At 41.4% G+C, this 20420-nt stretch overlaps 1 protein-coding gene across 1 annotated transcript in view; it reads right to left on the reverse strand.

Moving 5' to 3' along the window:
* The window catches only part of LOC107217447 (zinc finger protein rotund), a 68858-nt gene that overhangs the window by 28585 nt on the left and 19853 nt on the right, over window positions 1–20420 (reverse strand). Inside the window, exon 5 of the mRNA XM_046743587.1 lies at window positions 10838–11013. Within this exon, the coding sequence (XP_046599543.1) occupies window positions 10838–11013 (176 nt within the window). The remainder of the gene's footprint in view (window positions 1–10837; window positions 11014–20420) is intronic.

The raw sequence follows: 20420 nt of genomic DNA on the forward strand, positions 1-20420 counted from the left end.
GTTTGTTTGCAAGATCGAATACTTAGCCGTCCGTGCAGGAGCCATTTAAGACCGTAAAACTTACGCGGCAACGGATGCGCAGCGTATTCAAAAGTGGATTCGGGATCGCTCAATTCATCCTTTTCCGCCAACCGGGCGTGAGTCAACTCCGACTGTAAATGGGGAAGAGCTGGTCGTTCCAACTTTTTCAAAACTCTTCGGGGCTCGGGCGTTCATTCATCACCGCGCGAATTGATGACCGTCACGTAGAAGTAAGATGTCACAAATTTTTATAAGAGTTTATACGGTTTGGGTCGCTTTGCTACCAGTTAAGTGGTCACATTAATTACTTGTAATTTAAGGTTAATGCTACAAATGGTACGTCAAGATGCTTTGATCTACGTAAAGACCGATTTTCGACTAACGAGGTATACCGGGTAAAAAAAACTTGTGTCCAAGACTTACCGAAACTCGGATTATAGTTACGAATCGAGTTATTGAAGAGATCAACAGTCAAATTGACGAATACGGAATTTTGTAATCAGGTGTTAAGAAATGATACGGTTACCACGAACGGCGCATCGTCCGAATTCAAAACTTGGTCCGATATCGATTATCAGGGAAAAAGAAGCCGGGCGGAAAATTGAGGAAGAATCTTTGTCGCCGGAAAACTGATGAAGTTGAAAAGAGAAACTGGAAGGGAGGAGAAAAAGAGAACGTGGGTCATTTGTCAGAATGTTACAGCGTAGCAGGGGTATATATACATATATATATATGTTTCGTGACCAATCGGTCAAAAAATCGTCGTACTAATTACTTAATTCGTCCGGAAATGTGGAGAATTTGAAAATTGCCCTTCCATCCGCCTTCCGGGCACGCAAGGCGGTTGATCCTGGCCTTCGGGCAGTCTTCGGACTCGGCGCACCGGACGGAAAAGAAAAAGGAGGGTGATCGAGGCGTCGAAATTACAAGTCTCCGAATGATTTCGGCCAACGGTTTCTCGAGTCGCGCCGTCGAGGGGTGGATTTCGCGTAGGTACTGTTTGCACCCGTATCACATGCCCTGATGACCGCGCGGATTTTTGGGTGAAAAAAGGCGGAATCTCGGATCGCCTGCGGAGCTGTTGCAGCTCCGAGTCTTTCTCGTGAACCGAATCTCCCTCTCCTCCTTCCCGGTCGGCTCTCCGTCCTCTTCTATTTCTCATTTTCTCCCCGTCCTGCAGCGCAGTGCAGTCGGGGCCGCCTCGCCGCATCGTCGAGGGGAGCTCGCTTCACTTCCTAGGGATGCTGCCCCTTCAAGTCAGGTTCCCATGCCCCCTGTATCTCCCGTCCTGCTCTCCGCCGGCCCCTCGAATCCCCCCGCCGTCTATAAGGCCCAGTCTGCCACCTGTCCCTGCGTCTGGACCCTATGCGATGTCTTCCTACATGTAGAACAACCCGGAGGGCCCATTGTCTCTTGATTGCAGGTTTTTCAACCGACGTTTCGTGTTTTTTTTTTCTTTATCTCTTTCTCTTATTACCATTTTATTATTATGATTTTCCACCTTTTGTTTTCAAATCAACTCGGAACCACCAAACTGACCGGTAACACAGGGAAAATCAACGCGAAACGAATACTTGGATACTCACCGAGCCTTTTTATTATATTTTTATTTTTTAATTTGTAAGAATAATTTCTTTTCAGTCTTTCCTCCGCCTCTTCAAAACTCTAATTGTAAGATTCCTTTTATTTCAAACTTGATTGCGCAGGTATGATCTCTCTTAACCCTTACGCTGCACCTCTGCAGTCGTTGGAGACCCGACGTCAAAAATCATTTCGTGGAAAGGGAGAAGTCAATTTGAATAACTCGAAAAAATTCTGGAATACTCTTTAAGTATGATATTTCAAGAAAAATCAGTTATCTTCAACAGAACGAAAGATTGAATATGAAAAAAAAAATCACAAATCAACAAAATACCGGAAAATGGATCATTCTACTCAAAAAATCATAACTCACTGTATTTTCAATATTTTGAGCTGAAAATTGACTGAGTAACTCTCGAGACACGGATATTTAAGAAAAAAAATATGTACATACTGCGCTATACAAAAAGGTATTTATTTGAGTAAGTGAATTTGAATTTTGGGAAAAAGAATGAATTTACGATTTTTACGACGTTTCATTATTTATCTTGGATCAAATCAGGTAATTTTCAATATTTTTCATACGGAATTCACGGCGAAACTGCCTCGGGGTCATTTTGACCCCGATGTGCAGCGTAAGGGTTAAACTATATATAGATATTATACGGTAGCAGTGATCGTGATTCCGAATGAATCAAAGAATTAGGCGTACAACCATTCAAGGAAGAACAATGATGAGTATAGATGTAGGACAAGTCGTGGGAAAAAAAAATAAGGGAAGGAAAGAGCGAGGAGGATGAAAAGAAGAGACGAGAAGAGAAATGAAGAAGAAAAAAAAAGGTCGTACCCGAAAGAATTATAATTATACACGGCCGTGTGGCTGTTGATAATTAATTGTACCAAACACGCGCAAAGTTGTGCCTGCGTGTGTATCGTGTATACGCCGTGTATACTACGCGGTACGTATGCAGGTATATACATTAAGTGCATGGTAACTTCCTCTCGAAAAAACCCCCCCCCGGGCGTTTACTTCTAAACTTCCTATAAAATTTTTCGTCCATTTTATTTTATTTTATTTCTTCCTCTCATTCTTCCAGCCCCAGAGATTGATTTAGTGGGCTAATGATGAACCGCCACCTTTCCCCCCGCCGTGCTCTGCCCGTCTCGATCCTCGATCCTTTCCACCCCACCCACACGCACGAATTAAGGCTCGGGGTTCTCGTAAAGGTATTTTTTACCTGAGCCCAGCCATCTGGTCAGATTTTGTTTCACAAAAAAATCCATCGGCTTATCAAATATAGGCTGCTGCGTGGTAGACTTTTCGGGTCTTTCTCTCTCTCTCTCTCTCGCTCCTGGGGCGTCGAGTGTGGGAAAACCCACCCTCGAAATAAATTTGATTACATAATGATCAACTCCGAGTCAATTCTGGTTTGACTATATAACACGCCTTGCCTCTATTTATATGCAGTGGTAAGATTTTGACAAATGCAGGTTGGCGGGTCTCGATTATAGAGAGAGAGAGAGAGAGAAAGAGAGAAATAAAAACTCTTTCGAAAGAAAGATCTCTGTTCGTAATTACAGTAAATAGTTTTTTTTTTCACTACGCATACATACATGACAACTTTTCTCTCCATTTTAGCAGTACGGCCAATAGAATTGTTCCTTGTCGATAATTTTGGAAATGTGATACAAAAATTTCCTCTCATCGCGCCGTACAGATCGCGAACGTGGAACGTACACAGTCACAACGGTGATTACGAGCAAGCCGCTGCAATAAACTCCACATATATCTTGTATGCTCACTACGCATGTAGGTATATTATAGAAGTGATAAAGCATGACGATAATTAATTTTATTACACTTCAATTCCCGAGAGAATCGGCTACCGGATCACAAGCCTGTGCGATCGTACACAGACACGGCAGCGAGGCCCATTTTCGTTAGTCCCGCCAATAAAGAAGGAGATAAAACCAGCATCACTGGGCCCGAGGACCCGGCAAAAGGGAACATTTCGTGATGAGGCCCGCCGCCACGCGAGTTTACGACCCGATCCGTCCACTTTTAGTTTTCGTTTACCGAATTCCCCCTTCGAAGCCCAACATTCGTACCATTATACAACTTTACCTGCAAACGGGATTCGACGACGCTATACTTCCTTTTCTATTTTAACCTATTCAGGTTTTTAACCCCAAAAAATGCCACGCGACTCCGAGTCTCTCTGCGTAAAGACAAATGAAAAAAGGGACGAGGAAAAAAGGGGCGAAAAATAAAGAAAAAAAAAGAAAGATTATAGTGAGGAAATAAATGTAACGAGCAGACGTAAGGAAAAATGCACCCGTAAGTTTGCTTCTAGAGGTTTGACAGTGTGAGGAAACGAATCGCACGTAATTCTTATTTTTAGATGATAATTCACGATTCTCTCACCTTTTTCTTTCGTATTTTATTCATCAATTGATTCCTCGGTTTAATTTTTGTTGGTTTTTATTTCTTTTTTTTTTTTCCCCGTATCACCGGAATTTCAGATTGATCGCATCACGATCAGCGCCCCACTTCCGTAGCTCGCAACGTTTTATCCCGCGGCGTTTCGCGTCGACCGGCACCGATTCGGCCTTCGTTATTTTTTCGCACATCTCTGATGTCCGTTCGACATGTGTGGATTGCGTGCGGTATACACAAGACGAGAAATGTACGGTGTTCGGGGTTACGTGAGTACGCATCGAGTGTCCTGCGCTGTACATATACGTATACCTATAAGGCACATCCACGCGACTCACGTGACGACAACGTCGGCTACGAGGAGAAACGAGATGCGAAGTGAATAGCTTTTGGATCAGGTGCCCGGGTGCCCGAGCAGTGCAACAGCAGCAGCAAGCAGCAGCAGCAGCAGCAGCAGCTAGCCTCCCACGCCAGACAATAGTCTTTAAGCCTTAGACTGAACATGATACCCTATTTACTCCCTATATACTAAATTTCTAAGTCCTATATGCCACATAACGTCATAGGTGTGGACACACACGAGATCCTGTACGTACACCATCCTGCGACTACACAATACGCGGAATTATGTAACCCTGAATGCCTCAAAAAGATATATATACACATTGTACGTACACGCGTACACGTACACCAGGCGTAGAGATAGGCAGATAGAAAGAGAAAGAGAGAGGGAGAGAGGGGGGGGGGGGGGGGGGGAGAGAGAGAGAGAGAGCGATGGGGCTAGCTTTTCAATACCACGTTGTATACACGATCGAAAATCTCGATAACTTTCCGAGGAGCGGTGTGAACTTGTCCTCGATTAGATCGAATCTATGGTATGCCCTTATACCTACACGATGCTTTTGCAGTGATCGGCGACCGCTCATCTATTCGGGTATAAGGATATCTTCGCCTTGTTGTCGTTTTTAACACCAGAGAATACGAGCTTCTGTATTCAGTTCACTCGGTAATCCTATTTCGAAAGGAAAATTTATCTCATGGTACACATTTTCGAAAAGTGGAAGAAAATAGAGATTATTTACGATGAAATTCGTTTTTTCATCGTTATCAAAAATCAGTGGTATAAGTAAACCTTAAGATCCTTGAAATTTATTCTGTTTCAGATTTATAATCAATAATTGATTATAGTTATGTGTATAGTATAGCAGAAAAAAGTTGCGTAAACAGTTTTGTTGACTAATTCAATGAAAATACGATTTTCAGCGATACTTTAAAACTGTTTATAACCTCAATCGAAAGTTTTTCCCAAAGAATCTCTGGTGGTCTCAGGCAAGGATGGAATTTTATTGTCTAAGAAATTCACAAGTCCTGACAATTCAACTCGGATTAACAATGTACTCTGAACTCATACGAAAACCGAGGCATTATCCTGCACAATGTATAGACTAGTTGAGTATTGTTCAAGTATAATTAATTGCTGATGACTACCGATAAACTGAATTGAATTTCAAAAAGCGTGAGTTTCGAATAACTATCCTGACGATTTTTTTTTGCAAAGTCTTCCGATCCCCTTGATCTAAAATTGATATTTCCCGTACATTTATTTTTACACATCACAATGTATAATATTATTTTTGCACGATAAAATTCTGTGCCTTAAAAAAGACGCAGAAGAAGAAGAAAAAGAGGAAGCGTCAAACTACTAACACAGATTAGTTCATAATAAAAAAGGAGAAGACAGATCGGGATCAAAAAGAAAAGAATCGAAGTGAGATAGCGTTACTATTGAAAAGTGAGACGAATCAAACATGTGTTATACGCGTAGATACACGACAAGTACACAACCCAACCTAGGATCAAAGTGAGACGAGCTGCATTCGATTAGAATTAGATCTGAGCCGATGTTTTTAGAATAGAGTACGGGCCCGGGGCTTGTCCGAGAGGGGATGCTGCCCACAAAAGGGCTAAAAAAAAAGAGAAAGAAAGAGAGAGAAAGAGAAAGAGAAAGAGAGAGAGAGAGGAAAAAAAAATTGGGTGAAAAAAATGACAGGCCTCTCGCTACCGTGCGTGATGAGGCCAGATGAGGCCCGATGAGGCCCCGGCTCGTATACCCGCCGCGGCATCGGAGGCCCTCAATGGGGCCTCACGCAACTCGCCAGCGCATCGAATAAGATCTCGAGCGTTTTTTCTCCTTCCTTTTTCTCCCCCCCTCGTTTCCTTCTCTCACAACTTGTCAGCCTATAGCAGTATTCCAGATTTTCGAAATGACCCTTGGTAGGGGGATATTCGTTCCTGTTTAATGCGTATTCTCGACGACATGACGGGCTTCGATGATTTTTCGTAATTGTTACGTGGAATACCGAGGGAGGTGAGGAACAGGAGTAAACAAACAACGGGAACAGAGAAAAAGAAACGATCGAATCCATCGCGATAGTTTAGTATCGGCTATCGAGTCCTCAGCTTACGTATCTTCTTTCATCTTCATCTCCCATTACGATCCACGGTCAAAATAGACGAGGGCCCAACGAGGGGCCAGCCAACCCGAGTACCTAGCGCGGCTAGAGAGTAAGGAGAGGCTGGCAGAGAATAATCGGGCCTCACGCAACTTGCCAGCTCATCAAATAAGGCCTAGAGTTTTATTTATGAACACAATTTTTTTTTTCCTCACCGTCTTATTTCCCTCTTACACGAATCGAGGTAGAGAATTTTGAGGTGACTCGCGTGCGCTTTTTCGATCTGCGAATTCGTCGAGGTGCCAGCGTTCAAATCCGAATATTTCATTTTCGAAAAAAGTTGTGATTTTTCTTCCTATCCCGATTTATTTGTGGTAAATTTTCAACGCGATTTTTAATTATCTACAGATAAAACGCATAAAAGATTCACCCGTTATAATATGTATTGTATATAGAGTGAAAAAAGCAGAGAGATGTCACAGAGAGAAAAGTAGGAAGTGTATTTGTACAAATCTGGGTTACGACGGTGCATCAGCGGTGTGTATTTTGTAGGTGGGTTGAGTTTTTTATTTTATTTTATTTTTTTTCTTACTTAACGTTACACAGCTAGACTCGTGTGCATTCCTCTCCATACACACATGCAGACGTTTGAGGGAACATAACCTGGAGTTTCTACATCGCCTTTCACAGATATAGGCAGAGATATAACCGCTTCGGGTTCATAGAGCATCCGGTTAATTACATTCACTCCGTATATACGTATACATACAATCTGCGGTATGTGTGTCCTTAACTTTCTGTGTAATTAAATTCCTCATTTTATTCGCTTTCATTCTATCGAACATTCGCTCGTCACTTCATCGCACAATATTCTGCGCATCCCCGCCTACCGGAACGATCGCGAGTAATTTTTCCTTAGGAAATGAGTAAATTGCTGTAAAAAAAAAAAAAAAAAAAAAAAAAAAGTGGTATAAAAAATTCCTCTCCGCGTAAGTTCCACGATTATTTGATAACCGAAAGGTGTCGATTTTGAGATGCGAAGCGGCGACGGGGAGAACACCTCGATCGGGAGTCGAGACGGACGAATAAAGAAGATCAATTGAGAAAGATGAGGACGAAGATGAAGAAAACGGTGAGGGAACGCGGCGCGGCGGTGGGGATTCAGCCCGGGACGAGGGTACAGAGGGGAGACAGGATGCTGTGCCGTCACGGTACACTAGCCCCCGGACTTGAATCCCGGCCCTCCGGCAAAGAAGGCATAGCCTTGCCTCGCCTCGTCGAAGCCTTCGTATTTCTACAAGATCCACGTACGTATATGTGTACACGTATACGGATATTCGTCGAGAACTTGCCTCGCTCGACACTTACATGCGTACGCTGCTCCTTCGCGGCGTCGGTACAACGCGCCTTCGATAATGTATGGGTAAATATACAGAAATAAACCCCTTGTTAGAGTCCACACACGCTTAAAAGCGTCCACATTTCGGTGTGAAGAGATATTTTCATTTTTCTTTCTTTTATTTTTTTTTTATTTTATTCTGCTTTACAGAATTATTGAAAAATCTCACGTTCGATAGGTCCGTTAATATTAATTGTAAGCGAGTGCGGCTAAGAATTTTGACTTTGCATATTTGAATTTTTGAGAACGAGAAAACGAGTAAAAAATTTTTAGAGAGAGAATAACATCCGAGAATCGAATTCTATCCAGTGGTTGAGACTGTTGAAACTCCCGAGGCGAATTATTTCTACAGCGATAAATATAAGCTCGTATAATCGATGAAACGACACATGTACACATGCGCGAAGAAGATCGAGGGTGGAGAAATGATTGAATTAGCTAAACATTACTTCAAGATTAGTCAAGATCAAATATTTACTTGAAACGTGTAATGAATATCGCTCGATAGAAATAAACGTCAGTCAAAATCAACTGATTCTCGTTTGATACCGACTATAATAATCCCTGGATTATGTATCGGGTGAATATTCAATCACGCGGATTTAAAAAAAAAGAATAATAATAATAATAATAATAATAATAATAATAATAATAATAATAAATAAATGAATAAACGAATAAAAAAATGAAGGAAGGCAGAGAAAATTGTTCGGCAAGTGATTAAATCGCGTCCTTTGCCCTTCGAACGTACAAGATATTGCTTATTGGGTATAAGCCTGCGGCTCGCAGAGCTCGATTGTTTCAAGGGGTAGGTCGTATAAATTCGGGGGATAAACGTGTTACGCAAGGATGAAGGAAACCTCGGATCCATACTCACTTGAGGGATTTGCTCATAGTACATACGTGTAGCCGGTTACGGCTACTGTTCGGTTCGCCTGACCTATCCTAACCTTTGAAATCCTGTCGTAAAGTGGAAAATATTTGCCCAACAACTCAATTTTCTAAAATCGCTTCAACCCTTTTAGCTACCTGCTTATAGTCGGGCCCGCAGCCAAGGCCCACGGTATATTACACCACAAGGACTGGTGTCCCGTGAATGGTCGGTGTTTTACAACAGTGGCACTAACCCCAACACCTCACCCTTCTACCCTTTATAGACGCATCTACCGAGGAGATCGTCGTAAAGGGTTAACGTACTGTAAAACAATCCATTTATTCAGATTGAGAGTGAAAAAAACAAGAAAAAAATATGCTGGAAGAGAGAAGAAAGTAAAAAATATGTACAGTTAGGTGTCGTTTTATTGACCGGAATTATTTACTACAACTTTTAACCCCTTCGTTGATATATGTTCTGGAATACTCGCCTTTTTCGAATGACGATAAAAAACTTGTTATATACCGGATGAGATTTTAGGCTTTTCGAAATTCACTCTAGTTTATTCATTCTAAGAAATCGACGACGGTAAGATTAAACATTGATCATCGAAACACCTCGATTATCCTGAGAACTAATAATCGCTGTACGCTTGTTTCCGATTTTCAGACCTTCCAACATTTTACACAAGAAATTATTCGGCAAAGAAATATTAACTTAAAATGAATAATTTGAATTTATTAAACAACGTAACCAAATCGAATAAAGTTTTATGAAAATTAAAATAGACTGATTCTAATGAAAGACTTTTTTTTCTAAAGAGTCGGAGAAATTCCGAACATTAATACTAGACTAGCCATGTGTTCCTATCATGTAACAATTTCGTCCATCGTTGATGATCGATGAAACAGCAACGGGTTAAAGAAAACTATAGTCAATAAATTCACGTCGGTAATTCGTTTTCGTTACTCCGTGAAAAATCAAGGCTCGCTAGAAAAGTAAGAACTTGAATGAAAAGTGACAGGCTTCGTATTTTCCCGACTCGTCCAAGTCGACTCGTTTCTTCTCTCGACAAAAACATCCAAGTATCTATAATCCGCTTTTCTCTATCCCTCTATTCATATATTGTACGCAAACGTTTTGCCGTATGTACGCGTCTTAACGCGTGGAAAATTAAATACGTTTCACGAACGTAATTTATAGATGTGTAAAACGTAGCTCATTTACAGGTACGAACGAAGAATAAGCGACAGGGTACCAACGTTATAGAATAGCGACGCAGGTTTTGTGTGTGGTAAACAATGCCGCCGCACGGTGTAAAATCAAAGCAAGGTATTATTCGCCGGAGCACCGGTAGCTCCACCACCCCGGCAACTAATTATAACAGACGGTTAATTAGGTAATTAACAAAAACTGATTAGCTTTTAGCGCGCGCGTACGTTATAACGGTCAGCATTACAGGTAGGTATACCTGTACCAATACCCACCGATATTTTACGACCCTTTCACAACGTATGGGTAAACGAAGTAGAAAATGATCAACGATGGAATATAAGAATAGAGAAAAAATGTCTACAAAATACGACAGCGACAGTTGTAAACGAGAATTCGCTGCACTTGCGAAAGAATCGAAATGACTATAAAAAAAAAAAAAAAAAAAAAAAAGGGAAAAAGGAAAAGCGTACAGCGTATCTGACCCATCGGCGCTGTACGAGCCGCGGTTTCCGATCACTCGACGCGTGTGACTTGATTGAGTTCTGCACGGTGTACGTCGATTTCGATACCGCGATAAAATGTTACAATAGTAAAAAACGTTACCGACGAGGATGAGCCTCGTATCCGCGATCATCTCGTTTATATAACCGGGCCCCGTTCGATACGGGCCAGGCGGCGCGAAGATCGTCAGGGACGCAGCTTCCGTCGGAGCCGAGGGGGTCCACTGACCCCGGGCCGAGTACATAAGCATACGTATCGGCTCGATGCGGCGTTATGCCTCGTCTTCGCGCCGTTTTTTAACCAATTTATCGTGTACCGTTCACCGTTACGACAACAACAAATTTACGGACACTCACCTGCGGGCACATTTTGCACTGATATTTTCGCGGGGGATGCGAATGCGGACCTCCGAGGTGCGGATTCAAATGAGACGGATGAGACGGTTTGACGGTCAGAGGCTGCGGCACAACCAGCAGACTCGCAGGCGGACTTCCGCTGCTGCTTCCGCCCGCTCCTCGATACTGATCATCTGCTGTTAAATCAGAAGAAAAATATATATTTATTCAACGATGCAGTTATAATACGGGCTATGGACTTTGACACAGATTTATATTAACAATAATAAATTCGCGTTGTAACTTTCTGAACCGGTGTAATAAATTACGTTAACATTGCAATATGTGTTGCAGAAGAATGATCATTAACGAAACGGAGGAAAATGATATTCTTTTGCAGCAATAGTGGAAAAATGCGTGTTCACGTTTAAAACGATACATTGTGTATCGTTTTATACACACGTGTGTGTGTGTGTGTGTGTGTGTGTGTGTGCGCGCAACTCGTAGTTGGAGTTATTGGCAATAAAATTGTACGTATTAGTTGCATAATTGAGAGTTTGTTTATTCATTGCCTCGATTAAACAGTAATGATCTCGGCAATTGCGGTAAAGAAACAAACAGCGTTTCTGGGCGAGGCGACATTGTGAAGGAGGAGGAGGAGAAGGAGGAGGTTGGAGGGTCAAAGGTTATTTGCAAGGAGCAAGGTGTCGGGTTAAACATACATCTCGATCAATATGTAGGTATATCGCGCCTGACTTATTCCGTAGTGAGGTTTGAGGCGTCGAGAGAGCAGATCCGAATGGGATTCAGGTGCCTACGTAATCACGTATGTAAATGATAATTATCAGGTTCAAGCTCGCTAGAAAGATCAATTAGTTGTGTTGTCTCGTGTTATGTCGCTAGAATGCCTTAAAGACCGAGACAGAGCCACGGACACAAGGATATACACATATATACGTTCGCGCATGCGAGAGATCTCTCTCGATTTATTGTACATATGTGTGAAAAGACGACCTCCCGTCACTTTACTGACGCAATATGCAAGCAGCGTGCAAGGGGCAAGGATCTTTACGGTTGCAAGGCCGCTTGAACCTCTGCACAAACCTGTGTCATTAAACATTCTAGGTTTAATGCTCAATGCACGCTGGCTGCGGTAAGCTGATCTTTTCTTAAGAAAACCTTACACCCTACGTTCCGCTCCTCATTACCACTTGTGTTAATAACCGCATTGCGTTCAAACGATATTATACACACTTTTTAAAACGACACTGTACTGCAACAGTTGTTTCCATCTGTGGGTTCGAGCGTGCGTGCGTCTGTGTCCGTGTTTGCGTATAGGCATTTTTACCACGGACTGCAAGCTATAAAGGTGATCCACGGTGCATGGACGATAAAAAATATTTCTCTTCGCGCTGAAAGGCAAATATAGGTCGGACATCCGTTCGGTTAATAATTACAACCTCTCGTCAGATTTACCTAACGTGCTTGCCTCGGTTTCGTTTTCACGTCAAGAGGATCAGGGAAAGAATTTTTCCCCGTACCGCGAACAGGGATAACGCGGGAAATAACTCGTAGAAATAAACAAAAATCACTTTTTTCAAAAGACGGTTCGACGGAGAAAAAAAATGAAAAAAAAAAAACAGTAAATTCACTTGCGGAAATAATGACACCCTTGTGCAATTCAAGGGAAACCAAAGATCAGATTTGAAATTTGCAAATGACAATCAAGTCTTTTTTATAAAAAGTCGTCGCTATATTTCATTGCCCAGTGATGTAAATTATGAAAAGCTGATTCTTCTTGCGTTAGTTCGAAAATAAATATATAGCAGGATGAAAAAGGTCCAGGCGTTTGAAAGCAGAACGCCGGAGAAAAAAAAAAAAAAATACACTTTCCAACAAAACCGCTGATTATTGTAAATTTGCAATTCATACATGTTACGTAAATTGTGTGTTTCTCAACTATATAATACTTGACAATAAACGATAAATCAATCTCACCCATGTTTAACTACGCGTTAAAACCTATACAATACTTATTATATTAGCGTACGGATGAACGAACGAACGGAAAAAAAAAACAAACTAGAAATGAATTTTTTTAAAACCCAATCAGTACACGCAAGCCGTGCATTTTTTGTTCAAACAAATTTTAAAGTTTGCAAACATTTATACATTTTACAGTCTTGGCAAATATTTACGCCGCGGTGTTATCCGTGAGTACTTTACTTTCTATTTATTTCTTTTGGAATACGCAGCCGTGTTCAGGTAAGCCTCTGCAAGTAAGTATGAAACGCGTTGCGAACGTTATTGTGAATCCGCTCGAGTGTATAATAAATACATATATAATACCCGAAGGTGTAAACGCGTTTTCAGAATTTTTCATTAATTATTTCTTTCCTTTTTTTTCTCCTCTAATATCATGCAAATGTTTTGCGGTTTGCCAACGAATGCATAATTCGCTGTTAAAGTCGCGTACCTGTAATGCGATGCAGCCTCGAATACCTAGTTGAGAATCTCATTCGCGACTCGGGACGCTGTCGGTTATCGGAAAATTATCATTTCAGCGTTGATAATCGCTGTCCGCGGACTTGATTCGAACCGATTTGAAACAGTAACCCACTGTCCGAGTCGGTCATAGACGGATTGTAAGGTGCGTGGGCAACGTATGCCATGCTCCGAAGATCGGTGTCACAGTAACACATGACGTCATAGCCCACCGCCCGCGGCTTCGTAACCAAGTTGGAAGGTTTTGGTTGCGTTCGTTTATTACTATTTATTATTGACATTCATTTTTCTTACCTTATCCTTCTACCTTTCGATTTGTTCCCAACAATTTATAACGCGAACCATTATTATACGCGCACCTCTTTTAACCGTAAATTTTTAACGTGAACCACAAAGGGATCAGAAGGGAAGAAATTTTTCGAGGCGATCAAATACGGCCCAGCGGATGTATTTTTCTTTTTTTTTTTTTGTTTTCTTTCTTGAACAAAGCAAACGTGGTTTAGTCAAAAAAAAAATTCAAAAAAGACAGCGACGAATTTGGCAATGTGCGTGATTTTTTTTTAATCGCTCATTTTTCGATTCTAATTACAAATATACCTCTTCTCCACGTTGGATCTGTATAATCTTTCGACCGAATCACTCGAGGAAGAGAATAACAAGCAATAAATTAAATAGAAATTTCTTTTACCGTCGTACGATCGGAAGAAAGTAAGATTACAAATGTCCGTTACGAATAAATTGATTTATCTTCGTAAAGCAGCGGCGGTTATGAATAAAAAATTTGTGTCAATTTTACGCGGAGTATATTGTTAGGCTTGGTAAATTTGCCCGCTGTTATATTATACATATAGGTACATCATACATTATATTGCATATACATAGTTGTAAATTATCATTGCACTGATGAGCGTGGGAACTCGACAATTATTTTCATTGTACACATGGAATTGTTTTTCTACTCTGTCACGCGTTGACGCTTATAGCGCTGTATTATATTATATTCAATGTATACACCATACAACGGAGATAATAACTATAGCCGACAAACTCTCTGGTTTGACACGAGCGAGTTGACCGTCACGACTCGTTGATGCTCATTCTATTTTCTATTTGTTCCGGCTGTTTGAAAATTTGACGTAACGTGAATTGTAACGAGGAAATAGTTGGCTGAAAACTGCATACAAGACAAACTGACGTTGCATTCGGGCACGGATTTGGTTGAAAGAAAATTCAGGGAATACCTGGCAGAGAAAAAAGAAATATGATCAAAATAAAAAGTTGATATTGTACTTAATTAACAATTATCACTGATTTACTTTCACTCGGTATATTTATACCACGTAATAAAACGAGCATAGATACATGTGTATAGTTTTAGAAAAGAAAACGATTGAATCGTAAATAATGACCTGTATAATCAAGTTGAAATTCCAGCAGCATGACGATGAATGAAAAACCACCGCACTTCAGACCTTACAGTTTGCGTGTTTTTTGTCTGTTTACTTTTTTCAAATTTATTGCCCAGGTCAGTTACACCAGTCTTTTTGCCCGTTAGTTGTGTACGATTCTAATCTCTCGCGACGAACGAAATCGATTTTGCAGAAAAAAAGGCAAGTAACAGTCGCGATTTTCGGTCAAGTCATGAAATTGTGCAAAAATCAAACCATTGATACAGGTGTGATATTTGTACAAAATGATAACCGAAAGACGAAAACTTTCATCCGAACTGCCTCAACAACGACCACGGACTGATCATTAAATCCACGTATATATTCGGTCAACCCGGAATAAGATTGTATAAAATAATAGCAGTTGAGTGTGTGTAGTGTGCTGATACTTTTTGTTTTGTTGTACTTTTTAATTTGTATTTTGTTGTAAAACTCGTTGCAGTGAGAGAAAAACTTGTAAATCAGTGATCGCTGATCAATTAACATCCTTATGTATTATTTAATTGAATCGAGTTTTTTCTGTTTATCCCAATATCAGAACAGACGGAACGTGAATTTTTTTCTATCAAGTTTACTATAACGAGTGAGAAAGTGTGCAATTTGTTTTATACCGAAACTTGTTTTTTCTTTAGTCAGGATTCAGAAATTTGTGCGGTCGTTTGCAAAAAAGAATCACACATATATATGCAAGTTTGCTGTGAGGTAAACAGTTATAATTTTAAAACCATGACCTATCCCGATTTTGCGTGGTATACGCGACGACTTTTTACGATAGGTCTTGAGAAAAGAAATAGATAAAAAAAAAATATTCCTCCATTGCCCGTGTATTGAATAAACATTTGTACGTGTGTTTCAATGGTGAAACAGGTGAATTCGTGTCAGTGTTGACGAATTGATTGGATTCCGGGATTGCCGTGTACCTCGAGATTGCGAAGAAGAAAAACGAAAAACGTGGCTAAACACAATTTATAATATCTAATGTATATGTATATAAAATAAAATTACACATAATTGTATAGAACTATTCTCGTGTTACCCGTATATTATGGTAACAACGTTTGGGGCGCAGATTTTTCGAAATTAGTCGAAGATAGCGAAGAAGATTCGTTTTATTAATAACAAAATGTAATAATTTGGTCAATACCAGTCCGGCTGCAATTTTAAATTTGGAGGTCACAGTAGGTACGTTATATAAGTTGTCGCACGTACCAGACACGTTAACGCGTCAAATTAATCTATTCGAACGTGTGTACACGTATAACCAGCCACTAAAACCGGTCCTACATACCTGCATGCAGATACTTTCAAAAATCAACAACTGACCTTGGCAATCGGGCAAAATCATGGAACACATGACACAGCGTATATACATGTATATATATATATATATACAGATACACGTCATACACCCGTCGAGTGCCTTTTACGTAACGATTTTCGGTATCGAATTTATCGTGGTGGATATAGCGTATTACTAACCAAACGATCTTAGACAATCGACAACGAAGAATACCATTCCATTCTCTTTGTAATCTCTTTGAGTCAAACGAGTCTGTTTTTTCCCGCCATTTCACGTCAATTGTTACGGGTAATTAGTAGATAGATTGAGCCACTGGGTTTTGCAATTATTACATAAAAATGGGACATTTTTATCGCGAAACATGCAAGGTGGTGTTTGAAAAACGGAACGAAATTGAGCTTTATCTTGATTCGATGTAGAAAAAAAAAAAATAAAGCCAAACTTGTTTGTATTTCGGTGTGTGGCTAAAGTAATTCATACAACTATAATTAGTTCGAATTAGTTTATGACTACGCTAAGATTTATTTTCTGTTTTGGTCAAATTCGCGTGACGACAGAACTGGCACGATCCGTTTAGATTGAATCTGACGAAGGCGAGAGTTGAGAAAACGAGGTGAAAATGTTAGTAAAAATTGCTGAATCTAAAAAAGGATACAACTAAAATTGTTTTTTTTTTTCTTTTTTTTTTTCAAAGACACCCAAAGAAAACAGTAAAGTGCCGATAATATTGAATTTCCATATTTGCCGAGCGGCGCGGGGTAGCGATAGAGGTTGAGGAGGTCCCGGGAGCAAAGGGGACCTTCGCATCATCAGGGGACCCACAGACAGTTTTAATTGGCAGTAAACTTTGCAGTAGACGCAAAAACATGAAATACTGCTACAGCCCAAGAGAGTGACTCTCCGCGTCTCGACCGGGATGGCATGGCGTGGCATGGCGTGGCATGGTCAGCAGGAGAGTATGAGAGGAGCACCATCCTTGTGTCCCGTGACTGGTAGCCGAGACGGTAGCCATTCCCTCCGTGGTGTGCACTTGGCAGACGAATCTCGTTCGTGCCGCGTTGGCCGGCAGCCGGCTCTTGCTCTTGCTTCTCTTTCGGAGTGTTGCCGGTTTTCTTCTCGGCTACTCCTGCAACGTCTCGGCATAACAGGTGCATGACTTTAATGCACCGGCCATCATCATAGGAGAGACGCGGTGTCCTTTGATACGGATTCGAGCGTTTTAACGTCCCCCCTGTGCCTGCCCCCCCTACCCTTACCTTCCCTTCCCTCTTTCTCCCCGTTTCGTAAGTCGCGTCGCGAGGCGGGTCATTCCCTTCGCGAATCGCAACCTTCGAGATAAAAGGTGAGTTGTCCCGGGCAGCCGAGGAACTTTCAGAGGCATTCCCTTGGCCTTTGGCGTCCGACAGGCTGCAGACTATTTTTCAATATTTAACTACTCGTGTTACCGTATATTTATATGTTGTACACACACTTATATATAGGTATTGTATATATATATATATATATATATATATATATATATATGTATGTATATATATGTATGACGTGGCTAATTAACGAGATGGAATATGCATACATTACTCTGCGATATTTCAACCGGATTTTATACAACACGTCTTCCTCTTTTTTCTTCTTACCTCTTTCATTTTCGCTCGACTTCTCACTCGTGTTCGCCCCGCGGGATGTTGGAATGGATTTTCCACCTTTGTGTCTAAATCCTGAATACGCCGGTCTCTGATTATAAGCGAAATAATTTATCTAATCAGCCTTTTGAGATCGGGGATATATTCGTCCATAGTCATTTCTCGACTTTTTGAGCTTTGATACGCAACGCAGGAAGGTAGATCAAAAGTCCGGCTTTAATATTCTTCTCGGTAATGAAATCAGCTTTGGTAGAGTTAAATTCGGAATATTTATATAGTTATCTTCTACACCTATTTGCAGTGGTATACTTTTTAACCTCGGGAACGTGGACAGCCAAGGGGAAACCTCTGCCATAAGTCGGGTGAACTTGCTCGGCGTCTGGGTAACGCCGCGGCGCGTTAAGACTTCTTCCGCCTTTCAGCGTTTCAAAATTACAAGCCTTATAAACCGCGTGCGTGGAACGAACGAACCCGTCCGTACGTCAATTAAGCAAGCCCGGGCTTGAGGTACCGAGTTAAGTTAAGTAATTACCATCGAAGAATGAAACCGTCCTTTATACGAAAAAGACGAAGAGAAAAGAGAGAAAGAGAGAGAGAGAGAGGGACAAAATGGTTCAGGAGTAAATGTAAAAAGAGGGGCTGCAAAGTGACGGTCCCAGGATCGATTTCGTCATTCTGCAATCGATTGCTCCGTAACGGCGGAGCGTGTAGGTGTATGGGATAAAAATCACGGGCCAACAAGCCGAGCCTGTATGTGCGCATTAGCATTGACCTAGGCACTGCACGGCAGGCAGGCGAGCAGGTATACTGCCCGCCATTTTTTCTTACGCGCCTAAGAGAGAAATTGAGTAATCAGAGTCTATGATCATAAAAGGAGAATCATGTTTCCATAACCGTTTTCACTGCCAATGCTACCTAGCGCAGACTTCTTTTTACCCTTTACGTAACGCGAGGCTGTGTGGCCGTAGGTCCGCGCATGCAGGTATTAAGCACCATTGACTTAAGTACCAAGACTTTGCGAATTGTTCGCGTTACAATTGCCAACTTTTAATTCGCCGGCTTACACCGGCACCTTAAACCTGCGGCCCAGTTCGTCGTCCCGATTCATTCCAGCTCGATCGGGTGTTACGCGTGTGCTTGGAAACACAGCGTAATAAGGAAGGAATGAATTTGCGTCGTTTCAAGATTCTGATCTCACTGGAATATCCCTCAAACTTCCTTCTGTATGTTATAATAACAGCGCGACACGTTGAGGGACGAGGTTGAAAAGGTCCAACCGTCACGTGTGACGCCAGTTAGTCGAAGGAAACGATGATTGGTACCGTGAGGTTGACGTAGACAGAATCAACGCGGTTTACGGTAATGCTGAGTGAATAGTACATAATGCTGTTTGGACATTTGGACCATTCGCTCCGAGGTGTTCTACTCTTCAAGTTCGATACCGTTAGCACAACCATTGCTATTCAATGCCACTGTTACGAGTATAATAACCCTGCAGATATCCCACGAAAATATCAGGACGACTCGAACTACCGATGCGGACGGATCATCCTCAAATTTTATCATCGATCGTTTTAACGGTGACAAAATTTCACCTTTATATATATATATATCCCGTCGTTTGACTGCCAAATCAAATATATATATATATATATATATATCACTCTGTCGCGCGTAGCCTCGATCGAATCGAAATTGAAATTAGAATTCATTCACAGCCAAGCCTATTGGCAAATATAAGAAACGGACGAGCATGGAACGGCAAACTGGAACCGCGAGTGCCATTTTGGGTATCGTATGGGCATCTCGTAGGTCCTACTATTTATTAAAATTATAATTTCGGACTCCTATTTCGTCCGTGGCTAGCATGAATAGCCGAAGGCGCTTCAAGGCATCTGAGTTCATTCCCAGTTGCGCAAGACCTCGGACTAGCGCGAGCACGAGACGAAGAGAATAAAGAGGAAGGGGGGGAGAGAGAGAGAGAAGAAATAGAGAGGGAGAGAGAGAGAAGGAGAGAGAAGCTCAAGATTGGGGGGAGCCCCCTTAATGCACAGATCGCATGATGCCCAAATCTACGTCCCATCTCGACTCTATGCCCTGGGCTATTTTGCCTCTATTATTATAATCGTCTACCAAATAGTACAAAATGCCTGCACGGCGATGGAATTTAAACATTTTGAAATTTTCGTTCTATGTACGAGGACCGTTCGTGGAGACCCTACGATATTTCACTATTCTATATCGGTTAGTAGCCTTCTGAAAACAATTCCACATCACGGTGTCAAAGTTTTAAATACGATCTCGTCGTTTGTTCGTCAATGCAAAGGTATTGGTAGGTTCGGAAACGAGAATTGCGCTGGTATCTTGCACCTTGGTAAACAGGAAAGATTTGTGGCTGGGTTAGTCCTTCGATTACTTCCTGGATTCAATATCCTAATTAAGGATGACTGATTATCTGGTCCTGCTACACGCGGAGACTGCATAAAAACAAACAAGGTGCATTGCAGCATCTAGACAACCTTGAAATTATAAAACGCAGATAAATTTTGCATCGTCTGGAGTAAAAATTTTTAGACGAAACGCTCTCAAGTGTCCATTCGCTAATTCTTGGCGACGGGACTCGACCAACCGACCTACCTACTAAAAAGTAGACGGTCATCCGAGATGCGAACCATATTTTATAATCAAACCTCGCTCGGTGAAGGCGG

This window comes from Neodiprion lecontei, chromosome 6 (assembly GCF_021901455.1).
Source record: "Neodiprion lecontei isolate iyNeoLeco1 chromosome 6, iyNeoLeco1.1, whole genome shotgun sequence".
NCBI classification, from domain to species: domain Eukaryota; kingdom Metazoa; phylum Arthropoda; class Insecta; order Hymenoptera; family Diprionidae; genus Neodiprion; species Neodiprion lecontei.